This window comes from Stegodyphus dumicola, chromosome 1, assembly GCF_044657685.1.
Source record: "Stegodyphus dumicola isolate Sdum_Otavi_A_Nest chromosome 1, ASM4465768v1".
In the NCBI taxonomy this organism is placed as follows: domain Eukaryota; kingdom Metazoa; phylum Arthropoda; class Arachnida; order Araneae; family Eresidae; genus Stegodyphus; species Stegodyphus dumicola.
Genome location: NC_140768.1, coordinates 17,633,117 through 17,659,415, shown reverse-complemented (window position 1 = coordinate 17,659,415; position 26,299 = coordinate 17,633,117). Strand labels below are relative to the sequence as shown.

The window sequence follows — 26,299 nt, the reverse complement described above, 5'->3', positions numbered from 1 at the left end:
ATAACCTACAATAGAATAAATGCACTCTTTAAAATTCACTATATTTGGTTGCCACAGCGACAATCTGGCGCTAGGTTCACTTAACAGCATTACATTTTGTTTATATTATAACTCAGAATGCATATAAATTTATATCATTTGAAGAATTATCTAATCGTTGCCACAAATCTAATCTTTGTATTCAAATACTATAATAAATCTAAAACGATGTATAAAAGAAATTAAGCAAACAAAACAAAAAAGAAATAGTTTTTCATAGACGATTCAGTATTCCTCATTCAATTAATTCAGTTCTCACTTTGCGACAAGGCAAAAATAAATAAAAACTCAAAATATCTATATTAAAAATTACGAAGTAAATCTTAAAGACTTATTTCCTCAAATAAATTTTAGAATGGATTAAACATGATTTAACCGTCTAAGCAGCAAAGCCATATATATATGGCCTAGAATATTTTTTGTGATATCTGTAAGAATGTATATATACGTGCATATTAAAATATCTCAACGAAATTAAGGTAATATATCAGAAGTACACAAATTCAGGTATGAAATACCAGGAGAGCTTTTACATTGAAATCAAAAAAATAGATTGTTTACATAGTAGTTTTGGGAAAGTTGTGCTTTCTTAACCAAAACCCTGGCCGCTCAGAGGGTTTATTCACAATAATAAAAGGCAATATCTTTGTTTTTGCAAAGCCTAGTTTCTCTAGATTAGCAACAAATCCGTTATTTTGCCAAGTTTAAAATGCAAACAAACATGCCTACCATCGCAAAAATAATTAGGCTTAGCTGCACTTAAACAATTTTTAAATTGTTGATAATTCCACAAATATTGCATGCAGATTTACTAAAGGCATAAAAACCTTAACTAGAAGATAATAACATAATTCAATCATTTTTAAAGAAAAAAATGCACAACTTACAAACATATAAGCGTAAAGAAACTGCGATCACTGAGTCAAACAGAGTGGATATTTATATATACATATATTTATATACGTTTGGTGCAGCCGATTGCAACCAAAATACGAGGTGCACATCTACATGTTATAGCAGTCCTATATACAAATTTTAACATTCTGAGGCTACTCGTTTTTGAATTATGCGAGATACGTACATACGTACAAACTCCATGAAAAATTCTCTTCAGAATTCATTTTAAATCAGTTTTATAATTTTTTTGGGAGAAAAGAATCTTTTATTCTGTCCTTACGTACAGATGTCACGCTGAAACAACGTTATTTGTTAAATTGCATTCGATAGTGGTCAAAATGGATGTTTTCGTTGAAATAAGATGGCTGAAACTTTTTGTGATTACAATACTTCTTTTATACTTCGTACAAGGAAGTAAAAAGAAAGAAAGAAAAAAAGAAGCAGCACAGTTGTCAAAATTAAATACTAAAAAAAAAAAAAAAAAAAAAAAAAAAAAAAAGAGAGAGAAGGCAGATTTCAACAGTTTAACTATTTGGCTGCCAGTACAAGAAGAATTCAATATGTATTTCAGTATGTCAATGGTAGAAAAATCTGTCATAAAAATAAGCTGCCATAGACAGAAATTCTGGTTTTTTTTTTTTTTTTTTTTTTTTTTTTTTTTTTTTTTTTTTTTGCATGTTGCAAATTCCAACATACAGAATTAATGGACCAAATAGGTAATTTACAGTAAACTTTACACAGAGTAACTTCCAAAATTAGACCAAACAGCTAATCTGCAGTAAACTTTTGTATGGTCTTCCATTATTCTTCAAATAATTCAACTTGTACAGGCATGAACTTCTTCATGTACTTTAAAAAATAAGTAGAAGTGAAACATAGCTGCCTTCTCAGTGCTACAACTAAAGTCACAACATGAAGTCAATCTATGCAAATTATTGATTTCTCCATATATAATTGATAACTGACGATACAAAATTTCACCCACAGTTAGCACAGCTTCCAATGGTCACAAATCTGCCAGCTTGAATACAGAACCAGATTCTATCAGTTTATTATGATATTGACACTATAGCAGTATTCCGAGTTTTTCAAATTTTGTTATTAACAGAAACAGTACTTACCTAGTATCCCATTCACCATGAAACTGTCGCCAAGCAGCAAGATTTAGCATTAATTATGAATAACTGTGATCTAAGAACACATTACATTTGCATTTTTGTCTGAAGCAACACCAATTGTTTCTCAATAAACTACCTTTTGTTTTCATGAACATGGATATCAATTAATTGCTATTTATATATATTTTCCTTGCATTTTGAAAAAAATATTATTAAAATTTGGGACATGTCTTCAACAGAACTGCAAGCAGTGGATTATTTTTAAAGTTATGGGATCCTAGAATAAAAGAAATATATGACTCCTATTTTAATTTCAGGTCTGATCGGTCACAAAATGATGACTCCAATGACGTTGGCACTGTCTTTGGCATGCCTATCAATTGCATCACGTGTCGGTTGTCAGTTGTGAAGCGCAGCGAGCATGTAAACATGCTCACTGTACTTCACAAGAAACAATAGTCTTCCCTGTCAAGTGCATAATGTCATTCAATTTCTGCATGCTAAAGGGTACAATGCAGTCAAAAATTCATCGACAAATGAGTAATGTATGCAGAAAAACTTTCACGAGTGATAACAAAGTGCAACAATGGTATAAAAACTTCAAAGCAGGATGTACAGATGTTCATGATGCAGGCAGGTATTGAAAGAAGAGAATATCAACCAATAATCTTGTTCAGTGAGTGGATTAGGCAATTTGAGAAAATTGTCAGCTCACAATTTCTGTATTGAGTGATTTATTTCCTGAAATTTCATAGTCAGCTCTCTATACCATCCTGAGTGAGAGGCTTCAGTATCCCAAACTCTGTGTGAAATGGTTTTGAAGATGCTGTCTGACCATCATAAAGCACAGTGAATGGGCACTGCCTTAACGTTTCTCAAATGCTACCATGATAAAGGGGAAGATTTTTTTGGACAAAATCATTACAAAAGATAAGACATGGATCCACTATGAAACTGAAGATACAAAACAGCAATCCAAACAGTGGATGCATACCAATTCCTCAAGTAAAACAAAGAAGTTCAAGAGAACCTTCTCCAGCAGAGAGGGTTCTCTTAAACTTTCTCCAGCAGAGAGTATATGGCTACTGTGTTCTGGAACTTAAAAGCTGTTCTCTTAGTGAAATTCATGGAACACAGCACAACCATGACTGCAGCCTCATACATTGTTACGTTTGAACATCTACAAAGGACAATCCAAAACACACACAGTGGAATACTGTTATCAGGCACTGTCCTTCTTCATCTTCATGGCAATGCATGGCCGCACACTGTGGCTGCAACAAAGACACACCTGAAGTGCTTTCGATGAGATATGTTTGATCGCCCATTATACAGCCTGGACTTAATTTCCTCTGATTACCATCACTTTGCTCACATGAAATGCTAGCTAAGAGGACAGAAGTTTGTTTCAATAATCTGCAGATCAGCATAGAGAACTGGCTGAAGGTACAGGTGTCTGCCTTCTGTGATGAGGATACTGGAAAGTTAGTACCATGCTACAACAAATGTCTCAGCCCAAGCAGAGACTATATAGAGAAGTAGTTGGAAGATATGTTTGAAGCTAGAAGGTATTCAAAATAAAACAATTTTGATTTTCACTGTGGTTTTCATTTCGTGACCGATCAGACTTTGAAACAAAAATAGTGCTTGTATTAATGGGTACCATATGGCTAGCTTAAAACACCAAAAAAACAGCAACAGATTGGAACAATTAATTACCTGCAGGAAGTTTGTACTCATAAGATTTTAAACAGAGCTTCTGTTAAAATCAGAAGGCCTAAAAATAGTAGAAATGAACAAAAACTTTTTTATGAAGCATAAAAAGGAAGTGGGTCGAATAACAATTGTTTATTACATTAAGTTCCTTCAGAATTCCATAGGAATGACTGGTGCAACCTTGGCAAAATCTCTGCTAGCTTTTATGATTTGATGCTAGCCAACTTTCATGTTCGACATGATAATACATAATACACATAAGGAATTTGAATACATAATGTTTCAGGGCATAGTTCATCTTTGAAACAGTTCATAAAAGAATAATAATGATAACACAGATGATAACCCCGTTATTAGTACAGGAAGAAACAATCAGAGTAGCTTTTTCAGTTTCTATATGCAATTTAACATTAGGCATAGAAATATCATATATTATTATTATTTATATAAAATGAAATAAGTTTTTAAAATATAAAATATTTTGACCTGGTACCTTTATTTGAAGCCTCAAATGTGGTTGCATCAAAGCAGATGGATGCTTGTTTAAGTTGAACCAAAGAAGTGGAAACAAGTAAACCAATCTGTTATTTGGAAAAGACTCATCAGAAAATGAACAAACTCTCACAAATCTGGATTTTATATGCTTTTTTTCGAATGCATTCGATTTTTCGTTTAGAACTCGCTCAAAAAGTTCTATTTCAACCCATGACCCATTAACTAATTTTAATTCAGACATTGCTGTTTTTGATATAAATACTGTACTATGCTCATCCATTTCCTTCTCAACCAGCTCTCTTTGGAAGGGAGTATCAAGTTTGGGTCTAACATTAATCTCAAATTCTGTATCAGGTGATATGACAGAACTGGAATCACAGTTCATTTTATCTTGCATGTCTGCAGTAGCGACAGAATTAGAATCATGATCCAATGAATCTTGCATGTCTGCAATGATTAGAGAACTATTCAAAGTCAGTGTACCTTGACACATGGGCTGGCTGTCTAAAATGACACTATCTTGAGAACTGCATGAAGGTATAATCAACTCATCATTTCGACGACAAAGCACATTACTACTATGTAATTCTTTACATAGCTTTTTATTTGGGTTTGTAAAATAATCATAGCTCTCTTTTGTTTTAACACCAACAACAACTTTTTCTAATGGATAACAATATACAAATTTAAAATAACATTTATCACCGTATCTGTACTTATAACGATTTAAGAAATATTCTGAGACATATATAATAACTTTGTTAGCTTTTGTAGCAGCTGTAGAAACAATATTAACATGAACAAATACATTTTCTGATGATTCATAAACAGAAAAGTAGTCTCTCATTAGCACACCATAAAAATGGCCTTCTTTGAAAGAAGTGTGAATTAACTGATCATCTTTCACCATATTAAACTTAGAAAAATATTCTTCTTCTAAAGCCACATGTAAAGGATGTTTCAATTCTACTGAGTTAGGCACTTTTTCTAACCAAACTTGGAACAGTTGCTGCAACATTTCTGAAAATAAATAAATAAATAAATAAATGAGCATGTATAAAGTTATTAAATTATTATTTCATGTAAATCTATATACCAAAACTTATATCCAAGTTATCACGAAATTAAATAAATTGCTCTTTGTTGCTGAATGTTCAGTGTGATAAAAAACATAAATAAATAACTATAAATAAATCTGCTATACGCTTAACTATAAATAAATACAAATGTTATACTTGAAACTCAGTACATACAAATTTATTAAAAGTCAATACTACTTGAGCAGATAATGAATTTATGAACATACTGAACACATGGTGAAAGATAATAAATAAAATAATCAGAATTTATTCTTCATCATATAAAATTATGACTACACACCATATTTTACATTAAATTTATTTAATTGCATATTTTAACAAGTTGGATGAAATAAAAGTTGCATACCATGGGGATTTAGGGTAATAATATGAATAAGGTGTTAATATATTACAATCAGTGTAATGTAATAGATATTATAAATACTCTATCTAATTGTTCTTTATTATTTGTTTAGATGCTTCTTTAATTTTTTGCAAATAGAGAAGATTAGGCAACATGAATTCCAGATTAACAAAAGAATAGAGGGTGTGATAATATGAATAAGTTATTGATTTATTATGATCAGAGCAATGTAACAGGTGTAATAAATACTAAATCTAATTGTTTATGATCATTTGCTTAGATGTTAGTTTAATTTTTTGCAGACAGAGAAGATTGTGCAACATAGATTCCAGGTTAACAAATGAAGAACAAGTTAATGTAGATTAAATGTACAGGGTACCAGTTATTACATGTAGATCAGTTGCAAATAAATTTAACAGGCAGAATCCAGATCATCCTGTTAACTGTAGGACAGTTAATCAACTGCTTTAAAGAAATACAAGTTCTGATAATAGCCCAGAAAAAAGTCAAAGACTGATGAGTACAACTAATCCAGACCCAGAAAAATGAGTAATAAAATTGATATTTTTTGTAAAGATGTTTCAAAAACTAACAAAGAAGCTATCAGACATGATACAACCAAAGATCAATACTGCATATTTTTTCACAAAAATTTCTACCACTGTTCTAAAGATCAGCTTGTCCAGAATGTCCATGGAAATGACTAACATCATTAAAAACAATTTTACACGTGTCTTGTGGATTATCATAATCTCTCTGTATTCGTCAATGGTAAAGCCATTTTTAATTCGAGTAGTCAAGTCAGTATAAAATATTGATAGACATTCTGTAATTCTTAATGTACTTAAGACAGTCACTTATGTAATTAATGTATGGTCATGACAAAGACTGAAATACATAAATATTTACTACTCAATTCTTACTTTTTTGATGGTAATATAAATGAAGTGACAAAAGTCATGGGATAACAATATGCAAATATACAGATGGCAGTGGTATCGCGTAGAAAATGTATAAATGCGAAGTGCTTTGGCAGGGCTTTCATTTGTGTTCAAGTTATGCATGTGAAGAGGCTTTGATGTGATTATGGCCCGCATGACGAGAATTAACAGACTTTGAACACAGAATGGTAGTTGGAGCTAGACGCATGGGTCATTCCATTTTGGATATTGTTACGGAATTCAACATTTCGAGATCCACAGTGTCAAGAGTGTGCAGAGAGTAGCTAATTTCTGGCATAACATCCCAACATGGACAGCGCAGTAGCCAACCACCTGCACTTAACGACCGAGACCAGCGACGTCTGCGTAGAGTTGTCAATGTTCACAGACATGCAACACTGCATCAAATAACTGCAGAAATCAATGTGGGACGTACGAGGAACGTGTCCGATAGGACAGTGTGGCGAAATTTGTCTTCCTTGGGCTATGCCAGCAGAAGACCAACTCGAGTGCCTTTACTGACAGCACGACATCGCCTGCAGCTCTAACAGTCTGCAAAAAATAATAAGCCGGATCCAATTCGAAGATTAAGGAACAACGCAATCTGCAACATTAACTGAATTAGATAATTTTAGCTTAGCTTATACCGTCCGTTATACATTAAACGCACATGCGTAAACGTATTATGCGCATGCGCACACGGATATTCGCAGCCGTAAAGGTCTTACGTGCATGCGTCGCGCAGAAAGTTTGTAATTTTGAGATCCAGATTATAGATCATTCCGGATTATGGGTATCCGAATTAACGACTTTTGACTGTATAGACTTTTGTATAGCATATCACACAATGTATCAACTTTGCAATATCACTTATAAATTTTAGTTACCCAACATGAAAATTGTCAGCATACATCTTCCATTCCTCCCCAACCATTAGATTATATAAAACATATTTTATGAAATGAAATAATGTGTACTCTCTTTAAAAAATTGCTCACCAGCAGCAAATAGAAGAGTTGTGAATACATGCACCTATTAAATGGAACAGATCAATTTAATGGTTGGGTGGTTATTTGAATATGGTATGGCACACAAGGCTATATGCCTACATGGACGAATGCCTTTGTGGATGATTTTCTAAAGAGTGCTGGTTTGTATTCTCAGTACACAATTTCAATACACATAGGTTCCTATTCTCATTACGCAAGCGAATGGGCTAACAAACCATGCAGCTAAAATTGAGATCCCTCTAACATTTTAATTTTTATTATTCAGAAACACATATATTTTTCGACTTTTACAGCTCTAGCTTTAATGGTGAAATGACGAGCTTCGAACAATTTCCCGACGCTATGATTTCCAAAAATCGTAGTGCCACTCCAGTTTGTTTTATCCCCTTCCTAAACGTGGTTCATACTAATGTTGCATTGTTGTGAATAGTAGTGAAGAGTAGAATTTACCACTTCAGAGAGAGTGACAAAGTTTTTAGCAGGTTCACTATTGACGTAGCTTCTATTTTGTTATTATTGAAAAACCCCACAAACAATTTTTGTATCGTTGTTAGAGGGCTCTCTTCGAAGGAAAGAATGTTAGTTAGTTCAGTTTGCAAAGAAGTAGATAATGAACCATCGATGTAATTCAGGTTGTTTTGAAAATAAAATGATTATTTTTATAGATTGCTGAAGTATTGGCTTCTATTATAACTAAGTATGACCAGAACTCTCTTAAGGAAGTCAATATAATATAAATTTAATGTTTTTTTATACCTTGGTGCATCGGCCAGGAATTGAACCCGGGCCACCCACGTGGCAGGCGCGCATTCTACCACTGAAAAACTGGTTGAGAATCGCTTGTCTGTGGCACAATTTGTGCCCGTCCCTTATGTTATCAAAAGTTATTGCTGGGGACTGTGAATGAAAGTAAGGAGCAAATTTGAATTTTCCTTTTGTTTCTTTTTTTAAACAAGTATTTTTATCTAGATGTGGAAATTATTTTGATTATGAATAGATGGCGCTAGTGTCCAGCATAAATGTGACATGCCTTTTTTGTTTTCGCAGGCTCCCCACCACACCCCTCTCATTTTTTATATTTGATATGAGAAGTGAGTTTGAAAGGAGGGATTAAGTTTCTCTTAAATTTGATTCAATTCTTTGATTATCACCCTATTTTATTGTGTTTAATTAAATTTATCTGAACCACTAGTGTATATGAATACATATAAGTGTTCTAGAGGACCAGTCCACCTAATATTTATGGAGGGGAAATAATGAACAAGTTAATTAACGAAAGACATTTTAATGTAGACAAGCAATTACAACATAAATTTAACATTTACAAGTAAAAAGTGGTTATTTGTCAAAGTTCTTTTTAACAGAAGCAGCATCTCAGCTCCAATGTCAATTGTCCATCATCTGAAATCGTAATTCCCCCAATTTTTTTCTTTGTGCTTTCAGAGATCGTAATAGAAAGAATGACATCATGGCTTGATTACGTCATGGTTGCTGGATTATGCCATGGCTGCAAGCGATTGGCACTATATATATATATATATTAATTAAACATTTTGAAATTTTAACTATCTTTCGCGACAAATTGGTCCATTGGCCCGGATCTAACTGAGCAACTAACTGAAGAATTGCTAACAGTTTTCATTCCTACTTTCCTGAAAATTTAGAAAAAGAGCATGGGATAAGAGATCCATTTTCTACTTCGAATCACTACTACATTTCTTATTACTTGTAGATCTTTCTTGCAGATATAACTATCTTTCTTGTAGATGCTACTACATTTCTTACTACTAATTAAATGATAATCTTATGGTTCAAGTAAGAGATCAGCTTATAGATATTTCATGTGATGGAAGCCTCATGAATGAGTTCAAAAAAAGAATATGAAGTTTTTGGTTAAAGAGATGAGATGAATATAAGCCTATTTCGAACAGAGCGATAAAGTTTTTAATGCTTTTCAACACATTATATCTCTGCGAAAGCGGATTTCAGCTATGCTTATTATTATGTTAATCAAAAATAAATATAGGACATACTTGAAACTTGAACCTGACTTGCGCATGAAATTAATGAAAATATTAACATACCTAAATATTAACATACCGACATACCTAAATTGGTTTCAATAAAACAGGCTCATTTATTGCATGTGCTACAAAGCAAACATAATAATACTTCACATTTAACCTAACATTTTTTTGAACTAATGACAATCATAGTTTAATATATAGTCCCAAGAATAAACACACATGTTAAATTTGACATGTCTTCCACATTTAGTTTATCTATTTGACAGTGTTTCTTATGATTATAATACTATTTCTTTGCTTCATTTAGGATTAGGCTGTTTATAGTTGTTTAATAATATGAGTATTATTGTAGTTAAATTACATTGTTAAGGTGAGCTATCCCATTTTATGTTCTTGGCTTAGTTTAATAATTTATTTTACACCTTAATCACAAAACTTGATAAGTGCATTTAATCATGTGCTTCAATTAAAAGAAAATTGTTTAAATTTCACAACATTCATTATTTTTGTGAACCTTGTAATATCTAAAATGTCAAAAAGACAGAATTTATATATTCTTTTAAATGTATCTTTTCAATGCTAGTCCTGTGACTCAGGCATCTTCTTTGCTTTCTATAACTACATTATTTGCTTAATATATGCATTATTACTCACTATTTACCACAATTGTTATACACACTGCTGGCTATTAAAATTGCAACACCGTGAAGGAAAGCAAATATGAAAAAGGATATTTACTGTACGTAAGCAATATGGCAGGAAGACAAAATGATTAAATTTGTAAGTGGTTTGGGAGTTTATAGGGGTGCGAAACTAGTAGAAACAACTTCCACCCCTAGCAGCTAAAACGGCCCTAACTCCGTTTGGCACGGAGTTAAACGGGGCTTGGAAGACAGAAATGGACAACTCATTCCATGCTACTTTAAGTCTATGCCACACTTTATCAACCGCATTAGCCGGAGAGGGGTGGCGAGCCAGTCTTGCAACAACGCATGACCAGATGTTTTCAATGGGTGACAGATCTGGAGACTGTTCAGACCATGGCATCAATCGAATACCCTGTGTATCGAAGAAGGTCAGAACACTACGTACAACATGTGGTCTTGGATTCTCTTGTAGGAAGATAACGTTTGGCAAGCCTCGAATATAGGACACAACCGTTGGATGTAAGATGTCAGAAATGTACCCATCTGCGTTCAAATTACGGTCGATCTGAATTAGAAATGTATGTGTCGTGTACACAATGGCTGTCCAAGCCATCATACCAGATGCAGGGCCCTGCATCGAATGCAAGGAGGCAACGTACTGTCTCCTTGGAGCCTCCAGACACGTATACGGCCATCAAAATATGACATGCAGATGTCGTTCGGCACCCCAGAGTAGCTGTCTCTCTCTATGCTGTATTGTCATGGTCGCCGTGCTGATAGTCTATGCACCATATGAGCTGACACTGGGTGTACTGCAAACATGCCCATTTCCTAACTAATAGTCCGTGATATAGTTGTATGATTTTGCAGGGCTGACCTCACAATATGTCTGTCCTCTTGGGTGTTCGCCATGGAAGGGCGTTGAGAGCCTACATGCTGTTCAGGATGACCCTCAGCAATTCATTGACTTCATATTTACATGACAGTGGTTGGATGTCGACCAGTGCAATGGGCAATATCAAGAAATAATAATCCACACTCTCGATAGGCAACAATCCTGCTTCTATCGAAATCCGACACTTGCTGGTAAGTATTTCTTCTTATTATTTGAGGCATAACACAGTATTCTGAGAAAACTTTGAGGACACAAAGCACTTTCCAAATGAGAAATCCACTAGACAACTTTTATGCAGTATTTCAGATGTCATCTCGCCCACCTGCATTGCCTAAATGCGCTGAAATTCTAATCATATGCATATCCCAAACTTTCCTTCCTTTCATGTGATTTTGATATTCTGTCAGATCATTCCTTCCTGATGTTGCAATTTTAATGGCCAGCAGTATATATATACAGTCAAAAGTCGTTAATCCGGACTCGTTGGGACTTCGGCGATTCCGGATTATCAATTTTTCCGGATTATAGATCATCAGTTTAAATCTCGTAAGATAGCATGCAGAAATTATAAAATTAAAAATATGAAACCGTAATTTATGAAATAAAGAACAATTATGATCTAAAGGGTATCAAAATTTACAAAAAAAAAGCTTAATATTTATTTGTTTACTTTATTAAACATTTCTTTCAATGCAAGTTGTTTAAGTTGCTTCGTGTTTTATGTGATAACACATTCTCTTCAATTCTATAAACAGACATAATTTCTTGTTCAGTTACAAAGTTCCGCTGTTCAAGTCCTATAATTGCTGTGTCGAGAATACGGACTAATTTGTCAATCGAAATTTTTTCATTTTCAATAACCTCTGTCACTTTCTTCGCTATCGGAAGCGGATTATAATGACAAGGAATTTGATTTAAATCATATCAAAGACGGATTACATCGAGATGAAATACTACATTTAGTAAGGAATTATAAGCCAAATAAAATAAAAACATCTGCCCTGAAGATAAGGATAGTGCTGACAGATCAACTTCCAATTCACTGCACGCCGCGGCGTCCCCCCCCCCCGGCAGAGCAGCGTGAAATTGATAAACAGATTTCGGAATGGTTAGGATATGCCTTTATCCATTTTTTGCAGCAATTCCACTTTTTGTTTAATGGACTTGGAAACATTCTTTTGTTTGTAGATCCTTTACATATTAGTAAATATATATCAGAAATTCTATTTGACATAATCGAAAGTTCAAGCTTACTTTTATAAAATTGCTCTAACAGTCTGCAAAAAATAATAAGCCGAATCCAATTCGAAGATTAATGAACAACGCAATCTGCAATATTAACTGAATTATATAATTTTAGCTTAGCTTATACCATCCGTTATACATTAAATGCGCATTCGTAAACGTATTTTGAGCACGCACACATGCATATTCGCAGCCGTAAAGGTCTTACGCGCATGCGTCAAAGTGAAGCATGCGCAGAAAGTTTGTAGCTTTGAGGTCCGGATTATATATCATTCCGGATTATGGGTGTCCGAATTAACGACTTTTGACTGTATATGTATTCACAGTATACTTATTTATAGTTTATTGTAATGTAAAAGTTTCATTTACGAATATAATTAAATAATATAAGGTGTTTTATTCTTTGATTATATACCCTCCATTTAGGATGCATTGATTTTTAATGCTGAAATGCTTTTATGGTGGTACATATATTTTTGTTTCATATTTATGCCATACAAAATTTGAAAAGTTTGAGAACCCTTGCTGTAGAGCACAACAAGTATATCTTTTACTTTTTCTTTGTAAATTAAAATGTCAGAATCTCTTATTTTTATAAGTACAGGAGTTATAAAGTATATTTCAGTATAACATAGATTACAATACTTTGTAAGGTAATTTCTCCCTACAGGAAACCTACCTACCGTCATGGTGTGATAGGAAGCACATCCTGCTAACAATCCGAAGGTCCAGAGAACAAATCCTAGTGAAGACAACTCTCAGTTTTCATGTTTCCTGTTTCAATAAATGTAATAACTTCCCAGCAGTATCCAAGCTAAAATGTATTTGACAATAATTTAAATTTTAGAATTTCGTGACTGGGTTCCAACTATCCAATTGTCTATAAGTGAAGAAGAATGTAAGGTATTTTCTCCCTCTTATTGTGCACCCTTGTGGTGTAACTGGAAACATTTTTGACAACATAGCTAACTGGAAGTAAGAGAATAGCTTTTGAAAAAGACTAGATTTGAAGAAAACATCATAAAAAATATCATCATTAGGAACGCGACACAGTTCTGCGAGTATAGTATGTGACAAAAAATGTCAGTCATCATGATAAGCGAAAAAATTTTCACCTCAGATGACATGACGACATTTTATCAAATATAAAGGTTTTTGCTTACTTCTTTTTCTAGTTCTGAAACTGCCATTCTCCCTGAATATCTTTATGTATGAAAGATAGTTAGTAGGGAGTACTACCTAAACACAGTGAAATGTGTTTTTGAAGCAATTAAGGGGAAAAAAAAAAGATCAGACGCTTGGCGACAGAAAGAGTGGATGCTCTATTATGACAGTTCACCCAACCACACATCACTCCTTATAAGAAAGATTTCGGTTAGAACACAATACCACTTTTCTCCAATGTCTATATTAACTAGATTTAGCTCTTTCAGACATTTATTTGGTACAGCATTCCAGAAGAATATTCTTTTTCTGTCACAAATAACACAATCTGAGTAGATTCCAAAACCAGTGTATGCACGGTAGATGGCAAATTTTTTAGAATTTAGAGAAGTACTGAGCAACTGAATTTAAAGATATCTTTTTAGCCCAAAGGGCGTTAGCCCAGAAGGGCTATTAATTTCAGCATTTTGCATCAAAAACTTTAAAAGTCTCAATCACTTTTCAAATTGTTGCCACCAAATATTATCACTCTGTATTATATTTAAAGAAATTAAATAATGAAGAATCTGCATCAATGTTTTTCACATTGTGATAGAAAACGGTAGCCCACAAATTTTGAATAATGCACATCTCGACCCGAATATGGATATCTGAAAGCCCAAATTTGGAATTTGCTCTATTATCTATTTCATATTTTTTAAAGCATTTATGAGTTTTTGATTAAGACACTCAACAATTTCAAAGTGAGCAAAGGCAACACTGTATGGAAAAAAAACATTTTTATCTCCAGGATGCGAGACTATGTATCGAAAATTCGGTTAGAATAGATCGAAGGGTGCTCTTGCATTATCGTGAAGTTGTTGTTTCATTTATGGTAACCCAAGTAGTTGAATGTTATGGAAACCCTATTATGACATAATCGGTTACGTGATTGTGGTAAATTTTGACTGACGGGAAAGGATTTGTAAGGGCTTGTGGTGTGTGTTGGTTAGGAAGTACATTGCTTATTTTGTGGTTTAGACAGTAGAATGGCTGAATGTCATAAGATTAATTCAAAGTTTCAGTACGATTTGGAATGAAAGGAGAAAAAACATTAATTGACTGGTGTGTAAATGAAGGTTTACTTAGTAGCCATTATAAATATCCTGTTTGTACGAAGGAAATGCATATGGTTGAACATTGGAGAATATTTTTTACTCTTATTTTTGTGAATGTGGCGATGCCGGTATACAGATTCTAGTTCAAGTAATTTAAGGAAGTTTTTGGATACTGTTAGGGAATTTTGTTTGACTGAAGGCATGGGAATTTCTAAATAAGGTAAGTGGATATTTTCTTTGTGTAGTGAAACAATAAATTTCCCTTTTTATGTAGTTAATGTAGTTTAAATGTAGTTTATTGAGATAATATATTTTTTGTTGGCTGCTCCTTTGACTTTTTAAGTGGATATAGATCGATATGTACATGGACAAAGTCAAGGGAATATACAAGTTTGTACAATTTTCTGATGTTTTTTTAAGTGAAAATAGGTCGATGTGTTATTATAATATGTCAATGTGTGATACCAAGTTTGTGCAATTCTTTGACTTGTAATTTTATATAAAAATAGCCGCTACACAAAGCCAAAGTAACAAGTCAAAGAACTGCACAAACTCAGTATCCATGTACCGCCAAAAATCACCAATTTCTGCCAAGGGGCACCCATAAATATACTTTTACCGGAAATTCTAAAGATATGCTCTTTTAAAATTATTTTGCGATATTGCTGTTGAATTGAATTTTACGATTTAGTGCAAAGAATATGATATTTAATAAATAAAGGTAACACACAAAATGTTAAAAAAACACCCTTTTGGGTATAATATAAAATCTGAAAGCTTTCAGTTTTTTTATTTATTTATTTTTCTCTTAATTTAGAAAGCACTATGCTGTAGAATTTAGGAGTGGCGAAATTTTCAGAATTTAGGGAGAAACAGGGCAACAGAATTTAAAATCTGCAGAGTCTGCACTGAGTAGAAAACTATTTAGTGCTAGTCATGGCTGTAGTCCAGTTATGCACTCTAGAAGAGAATACTTTAAAGATAACATAATTTCCAGTTAGGTGAAAAAGCTTATTTTTGAAAACTTTCCAGACAAACTTCAGAAATCTTTAATATGTGATATAGTGTTATATTGCTTGAAAGATAATATGGGGTAGCACTAAAATATGCAAACTAGAATGAAAATATCTTTCGGCTCTAGTGCAGAATTGGGTGCTCTTTCGATTAGCGACAATTATTTTTTTTTAATTTTGTCGATGAAACCTCACTTCTGATCACCATGATAGTTTTAACTTTGTTTTAGGTTCCTGATTTTATTTAAATGAAAATAGATTGATGTGTACATGGACAAATTTAAGGCAGTGCGTAATGCCTAGTTTGTGCAATTGTAGGATTTTTTTAAAGCGAAAACAGATTGATGTGTACATGGACACAGAGTTTGTGCAATTCTTTGACTGCTTATTTTGGTTTTGAGTAGCGCCCATCTTGAAATTGTACCTTCCTGGCGCCGTTCTTAGCCTCAAAAAAGAATCGCCAAAAAACAAGGGGCACCCAATTGTAAACTTTTCTTGTAGATTTATTACAGTGATGCTAAAGTTTAAAGTTCTATAACATTACTTCTATTTAATAAAATATTTTGCCTGTTTTGTAAAAGCATACTAAATAAGAAATATAAAGACTGCAGCAGTGGATTATTCTGCACTTTTCCTGGATCAATTCCAGTTAACAATACACTGTACTAAAACTACCTGATCAGGTAGTTTGAATGTATTAAAACATAACATACATGACAGCTCTCTTGTGTAGCTTGTATGTTTCTCATTATTACATTCTATATACGATAAACTTTTTTTTTTTTTTTTTTTTTTTGTATCATTATCCTATAGTTTTAGTACAAATAATGTTGGTCAACTCAAATTGATCGTTCCTGTAATTCAAAGTTTCACTTTCGAATGAACCTGATCCTCAGCCAGCTCATTTTAAATACATTATTATAATAACATATTTTTTAAAAAATTTACGGATATGACATAGTTTCCCTCATCATACATTTATACAAGACGAAAAATCAGCAATGTATAATGCAAATTGTGTAATGCCAACAGTCTCTACCTCGTTATTTATTGCTAATTTATGAGATTCTAACATTCCGTTTATTATAAAAAATCATTATCATAGTCAATTTTTAATCTTACCTGCTAATAATACAATTTTTTGCAATCTTATTAATGCGATAATACACACTACTAATTACGCCTGTAACTCTGTAACCTTTCACTTTCGCTCTTCGCTATCCGAATATAATCCCTACGTTTTAGGGGAAAACATTTTTTAGGGGAAAAAATTCTTACTTTGGAAAAACTTTCTAAACAACTAATAATAAACAAGTAATTTAAACAAAATGTGAAAAGTAATTTAAACGAGACAATTTGAGCTCGCTTTGGGACGTATTCGTAAATTGCACGTTGCAAAAGCAAAAGTTTTTTAAGATTTCTGGTTAAAGATTTGAGTTTCCAACATAAAAATGTGCCTGAACTTTTGAGCAATGTATAGCATAAAAGGAATAGCAGTAAAGCTGCATAAGTGCAGATTAAATTGATTAATCAAATTATGGACTAAAAACGAAAACAAATTTAGCTTGCCAAGTGCCGCTGAACAGAAGCGGGAGTTTCACTTGGCATTTCGGAATCAAATGTGCGAAACGAGTAGTAAATTTTCATCAGATAATCATTCTTTAAATTCTTTGTAGCTTTTCCTCGTTTTCTCATTTATGATTTTGAGGCGTCGTATATTTCCGCTGAGGAAAAAAATGTTGATCAGACCATGAAAATATAGTTAAATATCATTATTGTTAGAACTAAGCCTTTGTTGTTATTTTTCATTCATAGTTGGACATTTAGTGGCAACCTTCTGATCTTTGTTGTTTTACGGATTTTGAAAATAAACTTGACGCTTTGGAATATTAGATGTAAAATTATTTTATTCTAAGTTTATTAGAAGAAAGGAGAACGGTTAGTTCTAGAAACTCTCGGGAAAAAAACCGTAGTTGCGTTTGCTCAGTTAAATTATCATCAGATTAATCTACTTTAAAATTGTTATCTTTGGAGTTTTTCCCCGTTTTCATATCAGCAGTTTTCGGATAACCGGATCTTGGCGATTTGGTGCTACTTTGGTAGACGGTTGCACGGATTTTGGCGAGTTTTTGGCAATTTTTCTTTTGGCGAGTAATACGACTTATGGTAAACCCATCGCTGGATAAGTTATTTATGGTAACCGATACTTTGTTGACATTTTATTTAAAAAATAATGCGTGTTATTATGCATAAATTCCGTGTTTTAAATATAATTTATGGCTTCTAAATATTAAAAATAAATTTAATTTTGCATTTTTATTTGAAATAAAATTTTATTCTTTATCATATTTTATGAAATTTTATGCTGTGGATGATGTAATCAGTGACATCACCTTACTTTAAAAGTAATTGGTTTTAATATCTATAAATTTAATCTAATGTTTTAAACATTATTTATAGCTGTTAAATATTAAAATACAATTTAATTTTGCATTTCTTTTTTAAAATGATTTTATTATGTATGATTATTTAAATAATTTTAATTCTAGGCGTGATGTAATCAGCTCTCTGATTGGTTATAGAATATTTGTGCATCAATGAGCTGTAATCAGCTCCCTGATAGGTTGCTGAAAATGTGTGCATTACCGCGCCATTTTAAAATTTAATTCATATCTTCGAATTCCTTCAAAAATGTCTCCTTCAAAGATGAATGTTGTTTTTGATAAGTACCAAGAATTTTTGGTTTCGGAATCAAAAAATTGTCCTTTGAGACCTTATTTTCGCCAGCCTGGCTTTCCTAATCAAAGATTTATTTATAAATTCTTACAAGGGTCAGAGGAAATTTATTTTAAAGTTTGGAGGAAACGTCGCTAATTGTTTCTTCAATGAAGTGCGAAAATGTAGATCACAGATGAAGACCGTTAGGAGAGCCGATTCTGAGACGGCCGTATATGATATTGTGGTCATGTTGGAAGAAATAACCGCTATAACGGTAAGAAAATTATTAGACATTCCTCCTTTTTTACCGACAATAAACTAATTGCTGTCATTTTAGCTCTAGTGTACGAAGCGTTCTTATTTACTTATTTTAAAGTATTTAATTTAAGTAATATTTTAATTCTTTTAAACGTTGGTATGATGGTTTTTAATTCGATATTCAATTTATGTAATATTTTAATCCAATTAAACGTTGGCGCAATGTTTTTAAAATGGTATTTTTATTCTATTTCTATGCTATATGAAAGTAATAATTTAACCTTTATTTAGTATTTTATACTCGTAGTAAATGTATTTATTCTATATAATATATATATATTATATTCTATATTACGTATTTTAAAGTATTTAAATTTAATAATATTCTAATTCTTTTAAATGTTGGATGATGTTTTTTATTTCAATATTCAATTTCAGTAATATTTTAATCTAATTAAACGTTGGCACAATGTTTTTATAGCGGTGTTTTTATTCTCTGCTATATGAAAGTAACAATAACCTTACTTTAGTATTTTATACTCATAGTAAATGTATTTATTTACACTTGCCTGCCATCTTAAAAAACGACATTTTCAACAAAAAAATTAATCCATTATTTCTAACGATTTTTTTTTTTTTTTTTTTTTTTTTTTTTGGAAGTTTCGAATACGCTGTAACGGTACCATGCGTACTATGCGTAAAAACAGCGTTTTTCAAGATGGCTGACGTTTGTAGAAATCGCGCCAACGTAAATCGCCAAAAATCCATGCAACCGTCTACCAAAGTAGCACCGGCGATTTGTTGACATATCGGAAGGGAGTGTATATGCGCCAATTCTAATTATGTTTGTGCGGGAAGAATAATTTTGGGTACTTTTCCGTTTCGCCGGCGCAAATCTCGCCAAGCAGACTTTATTGGAGACAACATACAGTATACACATAAAAAATATTTAAAAAATTTTAGTTCTAAGAATTTTTTTTTTTTTTTTGAAGGCATAAACATTTTAATATCGCTTAAAACTTTATAAAAAGCCAATAAATGAAGACAATAAATTTGTAAAAGGACATTAATTTAAGAATTTACTATGCTTTCATGGTTCAACATCCTAATTCGCCGGTTCATATCACGTGACCCAAGCGATCTCATCTCACGTAAACTACTCTACAAAAATCTAATGCTCTCGGTAATTATCTACATTAATTTCAAGTTAAATCTTAATTTGGAACACAAGTTTAAATGCAAGAAATATTTCAATGTGTACGAATAGCTCACTCAGAAATTATTTAAAACTGCAGTGCTTTACTTCACTAATGCATTCTCATTAGAATTGATGAATTTAATCCAAATTAAATTATTAATTTAATTGCATCCTGATTGACTTAACTACCAAAAATGGCCTTAGACATAAAACTGAACTATCTGATAAAAATTCTATGTAATTATATTATATGCCAGTATTGAAAGAAACAATCAATCTGATAAGAAAAAGCTGCAACTTATTTTGAAAATGAGGCGTAAAAGGTTACCAGCGAGAATATTCCGTTTGGCATCGGTTGTACCATTATTGGCGACTTTATCGCTTGCGCCGTCAAAACGGAAAAGTACCTAATTTTGCTTATGCAGCGTTATGTCATCACCTCTTAATTAATTTCCAACGTTATATTGCTAGATCCCGTATGGTTGCATATCTGGACTGTCTTCAAGTTGTTGATACGCTTCCTTGGCCAGAAGGGTCACCAGATCTTTTTTGTCAATTTAACATACACCAGATTCGGGAAACCCAAAACATCGCAGATCTGGAGTACCAGTTAAGGCATGCCTGGCAGAATGTCTTGCAAGATGGGATTAGGAATCTTTATCTCTCCTTTCCTCAACGTTTACAAGCATGCATCACTGTGAGGGGGGTTTCACCAACATTCAATGTGCAGTTGCTAGCCACTGATAGGTCCTGTGGCTTTGAACTTTTAATCTGTTCACTACCTGTGTAATAAAAACAATCACTTTCTTCATGGTACTTCTTTTTTTTTTCCCCTAACCAAAGAATGTATTTATTGAATACAGAAATGTATAGATATGGTTATGGGTGCATACATTTATCTTCTTGCCTCAGGAAAAAATATGTCTATATACAGTCAAAAGTCGTTAATTCGGACACACATAATCCGGAATGATCTATAATCCAGACCTAAAAGCTAAAAACTTTCTGCGCATGCGCCGCGTTGACACATGCGCATAGACGTTTACGCGTGCGCGTAAGACCTTTACGACTGCGCATATGCGTGTGCGCAAGTGCAGAATACGTTTTCGCGTGCGCGTTTTATGTATAACGGACGGTAAAAGCTAAAATTATCTAATTATCTATTTCAGTTAATGTTGATGATTGCGTTGTTCCTTAATATTCGAATTGGATCCGGTTTATTATTTTTTGCAGACTGTAAGAGCAATTTTATTAAAGTAAACTTGAACTTTCGATTATGTCAAATAGAATTTCCGATGCTGGAGTTCCCAAAGGATCTACAAAACGAAAGTATGTCCATCAAACAAAAAGTGGAATTGCTGCAAAAAATGGATAAAGACATGAAGAAGGTGACAGAGAGGTTAGTGAAAACGAAAAAATTTCGATTGACAAATCAGTCGGTATTCTCGGCACAGCAATTACGGGACTTGAACAGCGGAACTTTGTAACTGAACAAGAAATTATGTCTGTTTATATAATTAAAGAGAAAGTATTATCACATAAAACGAAGCAACTTAAACAACTTACATTGAAAGAAATGTTTAATAAAGTAAACAAATAAATATTAAGCTTTTTTTTTTTGTAAATTTTGATACCCTTTAGATCATAATTGTTCTTTATTTCATAAATTACGGTTTCATATTTTTAATTTTATAATTTCTGCATGCCATCTTACGAGATTTAAACTGATGATCTATAATCCGGAAAAATCGATAATCCGGAATCGCCGAAGTCCCGACGAGTCCGGATTAACGAGTTTTGACCGGTCAAAAGTCTTTAATCCGGACGTCCATAAACCGGAATGATCTATAATTCGGACATCAAAGCTACAAACGTTCTGCGCATGCGCGTAAGATCTTTACATATGCGCATATGCGTTTACACAACAGCATACGACCTTTACGCATGGGCGTTTAATGTATAGCGGACGGTATAAGCTAAGCTAAAATTATTTAATTATGTATTTCAGTTAATGTTGCAGATTGCGTTTTTCCTTAATCTTAGAATTGGATACGGCTTATTATTTTTTGCAGAATGTTAGAGCAATTTTTTAAAAGTAAGCCTGAACTTTCGATTATGTCAAAAAGAATTTCCGATTCTGGAGCTGCCAAAGGATCTACAAAGCGAAAGCATGTTTGATGTCCATCAAACAAAAAGTGGAATTGCTGCAAAAAATGGATAAAGGCATTTCCTAACCATTCCGAAATCGGTTTATCAATTTCACGCTGCTCTGCCGGAGGGGGGGGACCCCGCGGCGCGAAATGAATTGGAAGTTGATCTGTCAGCACTATCCATATCGTCAGGGCAGATGTTTTTATTTTATTCGGCGTATAATTCCTTACTAAATATAGTATTTCATCTCGATGTACTCCGTCTTTGATATGATTTAAATCAAATTCCTCGTCATTATAAATATCACGAATACACATCAAATAGTTTTCTGGTTGCAATTTTCTAAATTCGACTATGCGTAATGTATGCTTTACGCCTGCGCGCGTTGAAAGAAATGTTTAATAAAGTAAACAAATAAATATTAAGCTTTTTTTGTAAATTTAATACCCTTTAGATCATAATTGCTCTTTATTTCATAAATCACGGTTTCATATTTCTAATTGTATAATTTTTGCATGCCATCTTACCAGATTTAAATTGATGATCTATAATCCGGAATCGCCGAAGTCCCGACGAGTCCAGATTACGGACTTTGTACTGTAATAATATATGAAGAATATATTTCTCAGTATAGTTACGTACTTATCGAAACTGAATTTTACATCTTTTGCAGGATGAATTTGTATGTGCTGTCATCAGTGATGGAGATTTTGAAATAGATTTTTGTACATGTAGAGAGAGGGTAAGACATCATTCTATACGTAGGTGATATACAAAAATCATTTTTGTTCCCTCTAGACCTCCACTGACAGTCTTAGAAACTTTTGCAAATCTCCAGTAAAACATTTCAGTTTGTGATAGGGAAAAGATGTGTGCTTGTAACTGAAACAAAGTTGCAGTACAGATTCACGCTGTTCGAAAGGTGAAATGACTTTTGCTGTTATTGCAAATGATTTAACAGGGGAGTGATTGTTAAAACTTCTGCAGATATTTAATATGTAAATGATACGTTTTAATTGCTAATGTTTCTATTTATAACATTTTATTTAGGCGTTCACACATAACCGCCCAAGTTTATTTACTAGCCAAATACTGAATTAAGTATTTCAGGCAAAGATAGAGAAAAGAAGAAAAGTTTCCTCCCATTCTTAGTGCTGATAAAATGATACGAGATACAGCAATTGTATTCCTGCAGCCAGAAAATCGGAGGCAAACTTCCTTATAGATGAAACCGTTATCTATCAATAGAAAAAAATGTGCTAAATTTAAGAATGCGAAATTTATATTTGCGATATATTTGTAAACAATTACGGAATTGCTGCGGTATCCTTCTTTACATCCACCAGAGTCGTTGATCGCTGACAAAGCGACATCTTGCGTTCAAAATACGAATCAAATGAAATAGAGATTTAGTTCGAAGTTTGAATGAAAATCAATCCGTTTTGCTTTGCGAAACGCTCTTGTTGAGCTAGCGGATCAAGTTCTTTCAACACTCTAGGCATACTACAAGAGACTTGCTATGTAAATTATGAAATTTAACTATGCTGCCGATACTTTCTGAAATAGCCGTTGCTAATCAGCAGCTTAAAATATTATACTTATTTCAGAGCCTCACTGCCGTATAGGCCCGTACAGCCTGTGCATAAGGCTTTAAGTTTTAGGGGTTCCACAAAATCATTTTACATACATTCTCATGACCCTGTTTGAACTTTAACAGAAAGAAGGAACGTGAGCATTAAAGACTTCAGTAACAATTCCGTGCATAAGGCCTCTGGCAGTCTCAATCGCGTCCTGGCCAAATTTCCCAAGCAGTTAAAAATTTGTTGCATGAACTGCTGTTATAAAATGTTACGTATAAATTAATATTTGTGTCTCATTAGTACAAACTGACTAATTTATCGTAAATGATAGATGCAAATTAATATTTTAGGGGGAGATTATTATTATTCTCCAAATTAAGTCGAAACCGCTTAGAAAAGTTAAGGAATCTTGATCCTAACCAGCAGCCAGGTAGGCCAAAGATATTTAACCTTTGTCCTGGTTAAAATAAAAAAAAAAAAACTCAAAAATATATAACTGTATAAAATATATAACTGCTCTGATGCTAGAATTTAACTATGCTGTATTTCCCATTTGTATTTCCCATTTACAATTAATCACTATTAGTCAGTATTGTATGAGTATTAATACCAATAAAAGTGTTGTATGAGTATTAATATCAGTAACGTATTGTATGAGTATTAATATCAGTTAAGTATTGTATGAGTATTAATACTAGTAAAGTATTGTATATGCATATTTGCTCATGCATATATCGCATGAGCAATAAAAACAGTCTTACAATCAGTAAAGTATTGTATCACTAATATATCAGCCTTGTATCAGTAGTGTATCAGTTATATTTCATCAGTAATCTACAAGTAATGTAACAGTAGAACATTGATCTATGATATTTTAATTCTCCTTTTTGGGGGGGGGGATCTCTGTAACGTATAATTTCGTGGATTTATTTACCGACTTGTGCAAAATCATTCCCATTTCATCAGTATTAATATTCAGTTTTATATCAAAGTATCAGTAATGTAGCAGTATTAATCAGTGTTAATATCAGTACCAGTATTATATCAGCCTTTAATCAGTTCTGCATCTGTCATATTTGCATCAGTAATATACCAGTAATGTATCTTGAATATTAATCTGTAACTCTGTAACAGTGGCGTAGCGACAGGGGGGCAAAGGGGTGCATGATGCCCCGGGCGCCGCTCGTAGAGGGGCGCCAAATGGTGTCCAAACAAGATTTTCCGGAAAATTTCAGTTTTTATTTTGTTCGATTTCTGGAAAATATATTTAAAATTAATAACTATTGTAATATAATTAATTATTTATTTCCTTGATTTGTTTGATAAAATGTGTAATAAAATGTTTGTAGTACCATCAACCAAAACGTTCTTTCTGACCATTTTATTTCTCCAAAGTAGAGATATATTTTTATTTTTTTAAACGAAATGCACGCATATCTCTCGCTTTTTATTTTAAAACGATAACACGACCTTCTCCCGAATTTCTCAAACATATCTAGTTTCCAAAATACGATTCCATAATCTGGAAATGACATTTTGGGAAAATCCTAACGCTTCCGCTACAATGGATTGCATTTGACTTTCCTGTAAACGACTGATGGCCTTCTAGTCTACCGATTTTACTAAGTCATCTTGCTGAGACATCGGACTGACTGCTGCAAACAGTCAACTCTTGTCAATTGTTTTTAATCTCCTACTACAAAAGGAATGCTGCAGGTCGCTTTTCACTCCTTATCTTAAACTCATAGTTTTCGACGTCACAGACTAAATTTGCATATTCCCAACTTTTTAAACGTTATAATTTCCCTTTATAATCTCTTCTATTTCCTTTTGTTCAAAAAGGTTATCGATTATATGGTTTTCATACCGAACCCACAATATCCCCTAATTGTTTTGAGCAGTGAATGTTACTTCATGACGTTACTCCGCAGTAGAAAAGAAACGGAAAGAAACGGAACCTAAAATTCCACATCAGATCTATAGAGAAAATGTTTTTCCAAACCTAAGAGTCGCACTTTAAATACTGCTTACTATTTCATTATCAAATGCTAGCTATGAACGTTCGTTCAGCAAATTAAAATAAATTTTCACATATTTACAATCAACGATGGGCCAAGATCCCCTAAGTCATCTAGCATTTTTAAGTGTGGAAAGAGAAAAATTTGAAAGGATCGACTTTGATGAAGTAAATGATAAATTTGCTTCATCCAAGGTAAGAAAAATGTATACATAGTAATTAATTGTATTCATGTATTATATTATTATTAATAAATATAAGTGCTCGACCATGTCGAGGTGCACGTGATTGAAGCGAGATGAGAGCAAATTAAAATTTTTAAGTTGGCTGGTGGTGTGTCTGACAATTTTAGATCTTTGGCACTCCAAGCACAAACGTGTCAGGTTGGCTATGTCCTTTTGCGTGCTAGGCCATACGAAACGTTGCTGTATCAGTTTCCTCGAAGCCTTGATGCCAGGATGTGACAGACGATGTAACTGACTAAAATGGCATGGCGAAACCTGGAGGGAACTTAAAGTCGAAATCTTGAATCCTAAACATCACAATAAAGTGATTTTCCAGGTGACAGCTGCATAGGCTGCAAGTTGAGATTGGTGGAAGATTTGCTTTTCAAGAGGGTTTGTAGTTCTG

The 26,299-nt window shown here is 33.1% G+C and overlaps 2 protein-coding genes across 2 annotated transcripts in view; one reads left to right on the top strand and one right to left on the bottom strand.

Annotated features, from left to right (window-relative positions):
• Window positions 1-17,014, bottom strand: part of LOC118181628 (peroxisomal ATPase PEX6-like) — an 82,860-nt gene extending 65,846 nt beyond the window's left edge. Inside the window, exons 1-2 of the mRNA XM_035350793.2 lie at window positions 16,870-17,014; window positions 4,264-5,285 (exon numbers count right to left, since the gene is read on the bottom strand). Coding sequence (XP_035206684.2) covers window positions 4,264-5,283 — 1,020 coding nt within the window. The 5' untranslated portion in view covers window positions 5,284-5,285; window positions 16,870-17,014. The remainder of the gene's footprint in view (window positions 1-4,263; window positions 5,286-16,869) is intronic.
• A 5,729-nt stretch (window positions 17,015-22,743) lies between these two features.
• Window positions 22,744-26,299, top strand: part of LOC118181629 (trypsin-like) — a 67,349-nt gene continuing 63,793 nt past the window's right edge. Inside the window, exon 1 of the mRNA XM_085813151.1 lies at window positions 22,744-22,814. The gene's annotated coding sequence lies outside the window, so the exon portion shown is untranslated. The remainder of the gene's footprint in view (window positions 22,815-26,299) is intronic.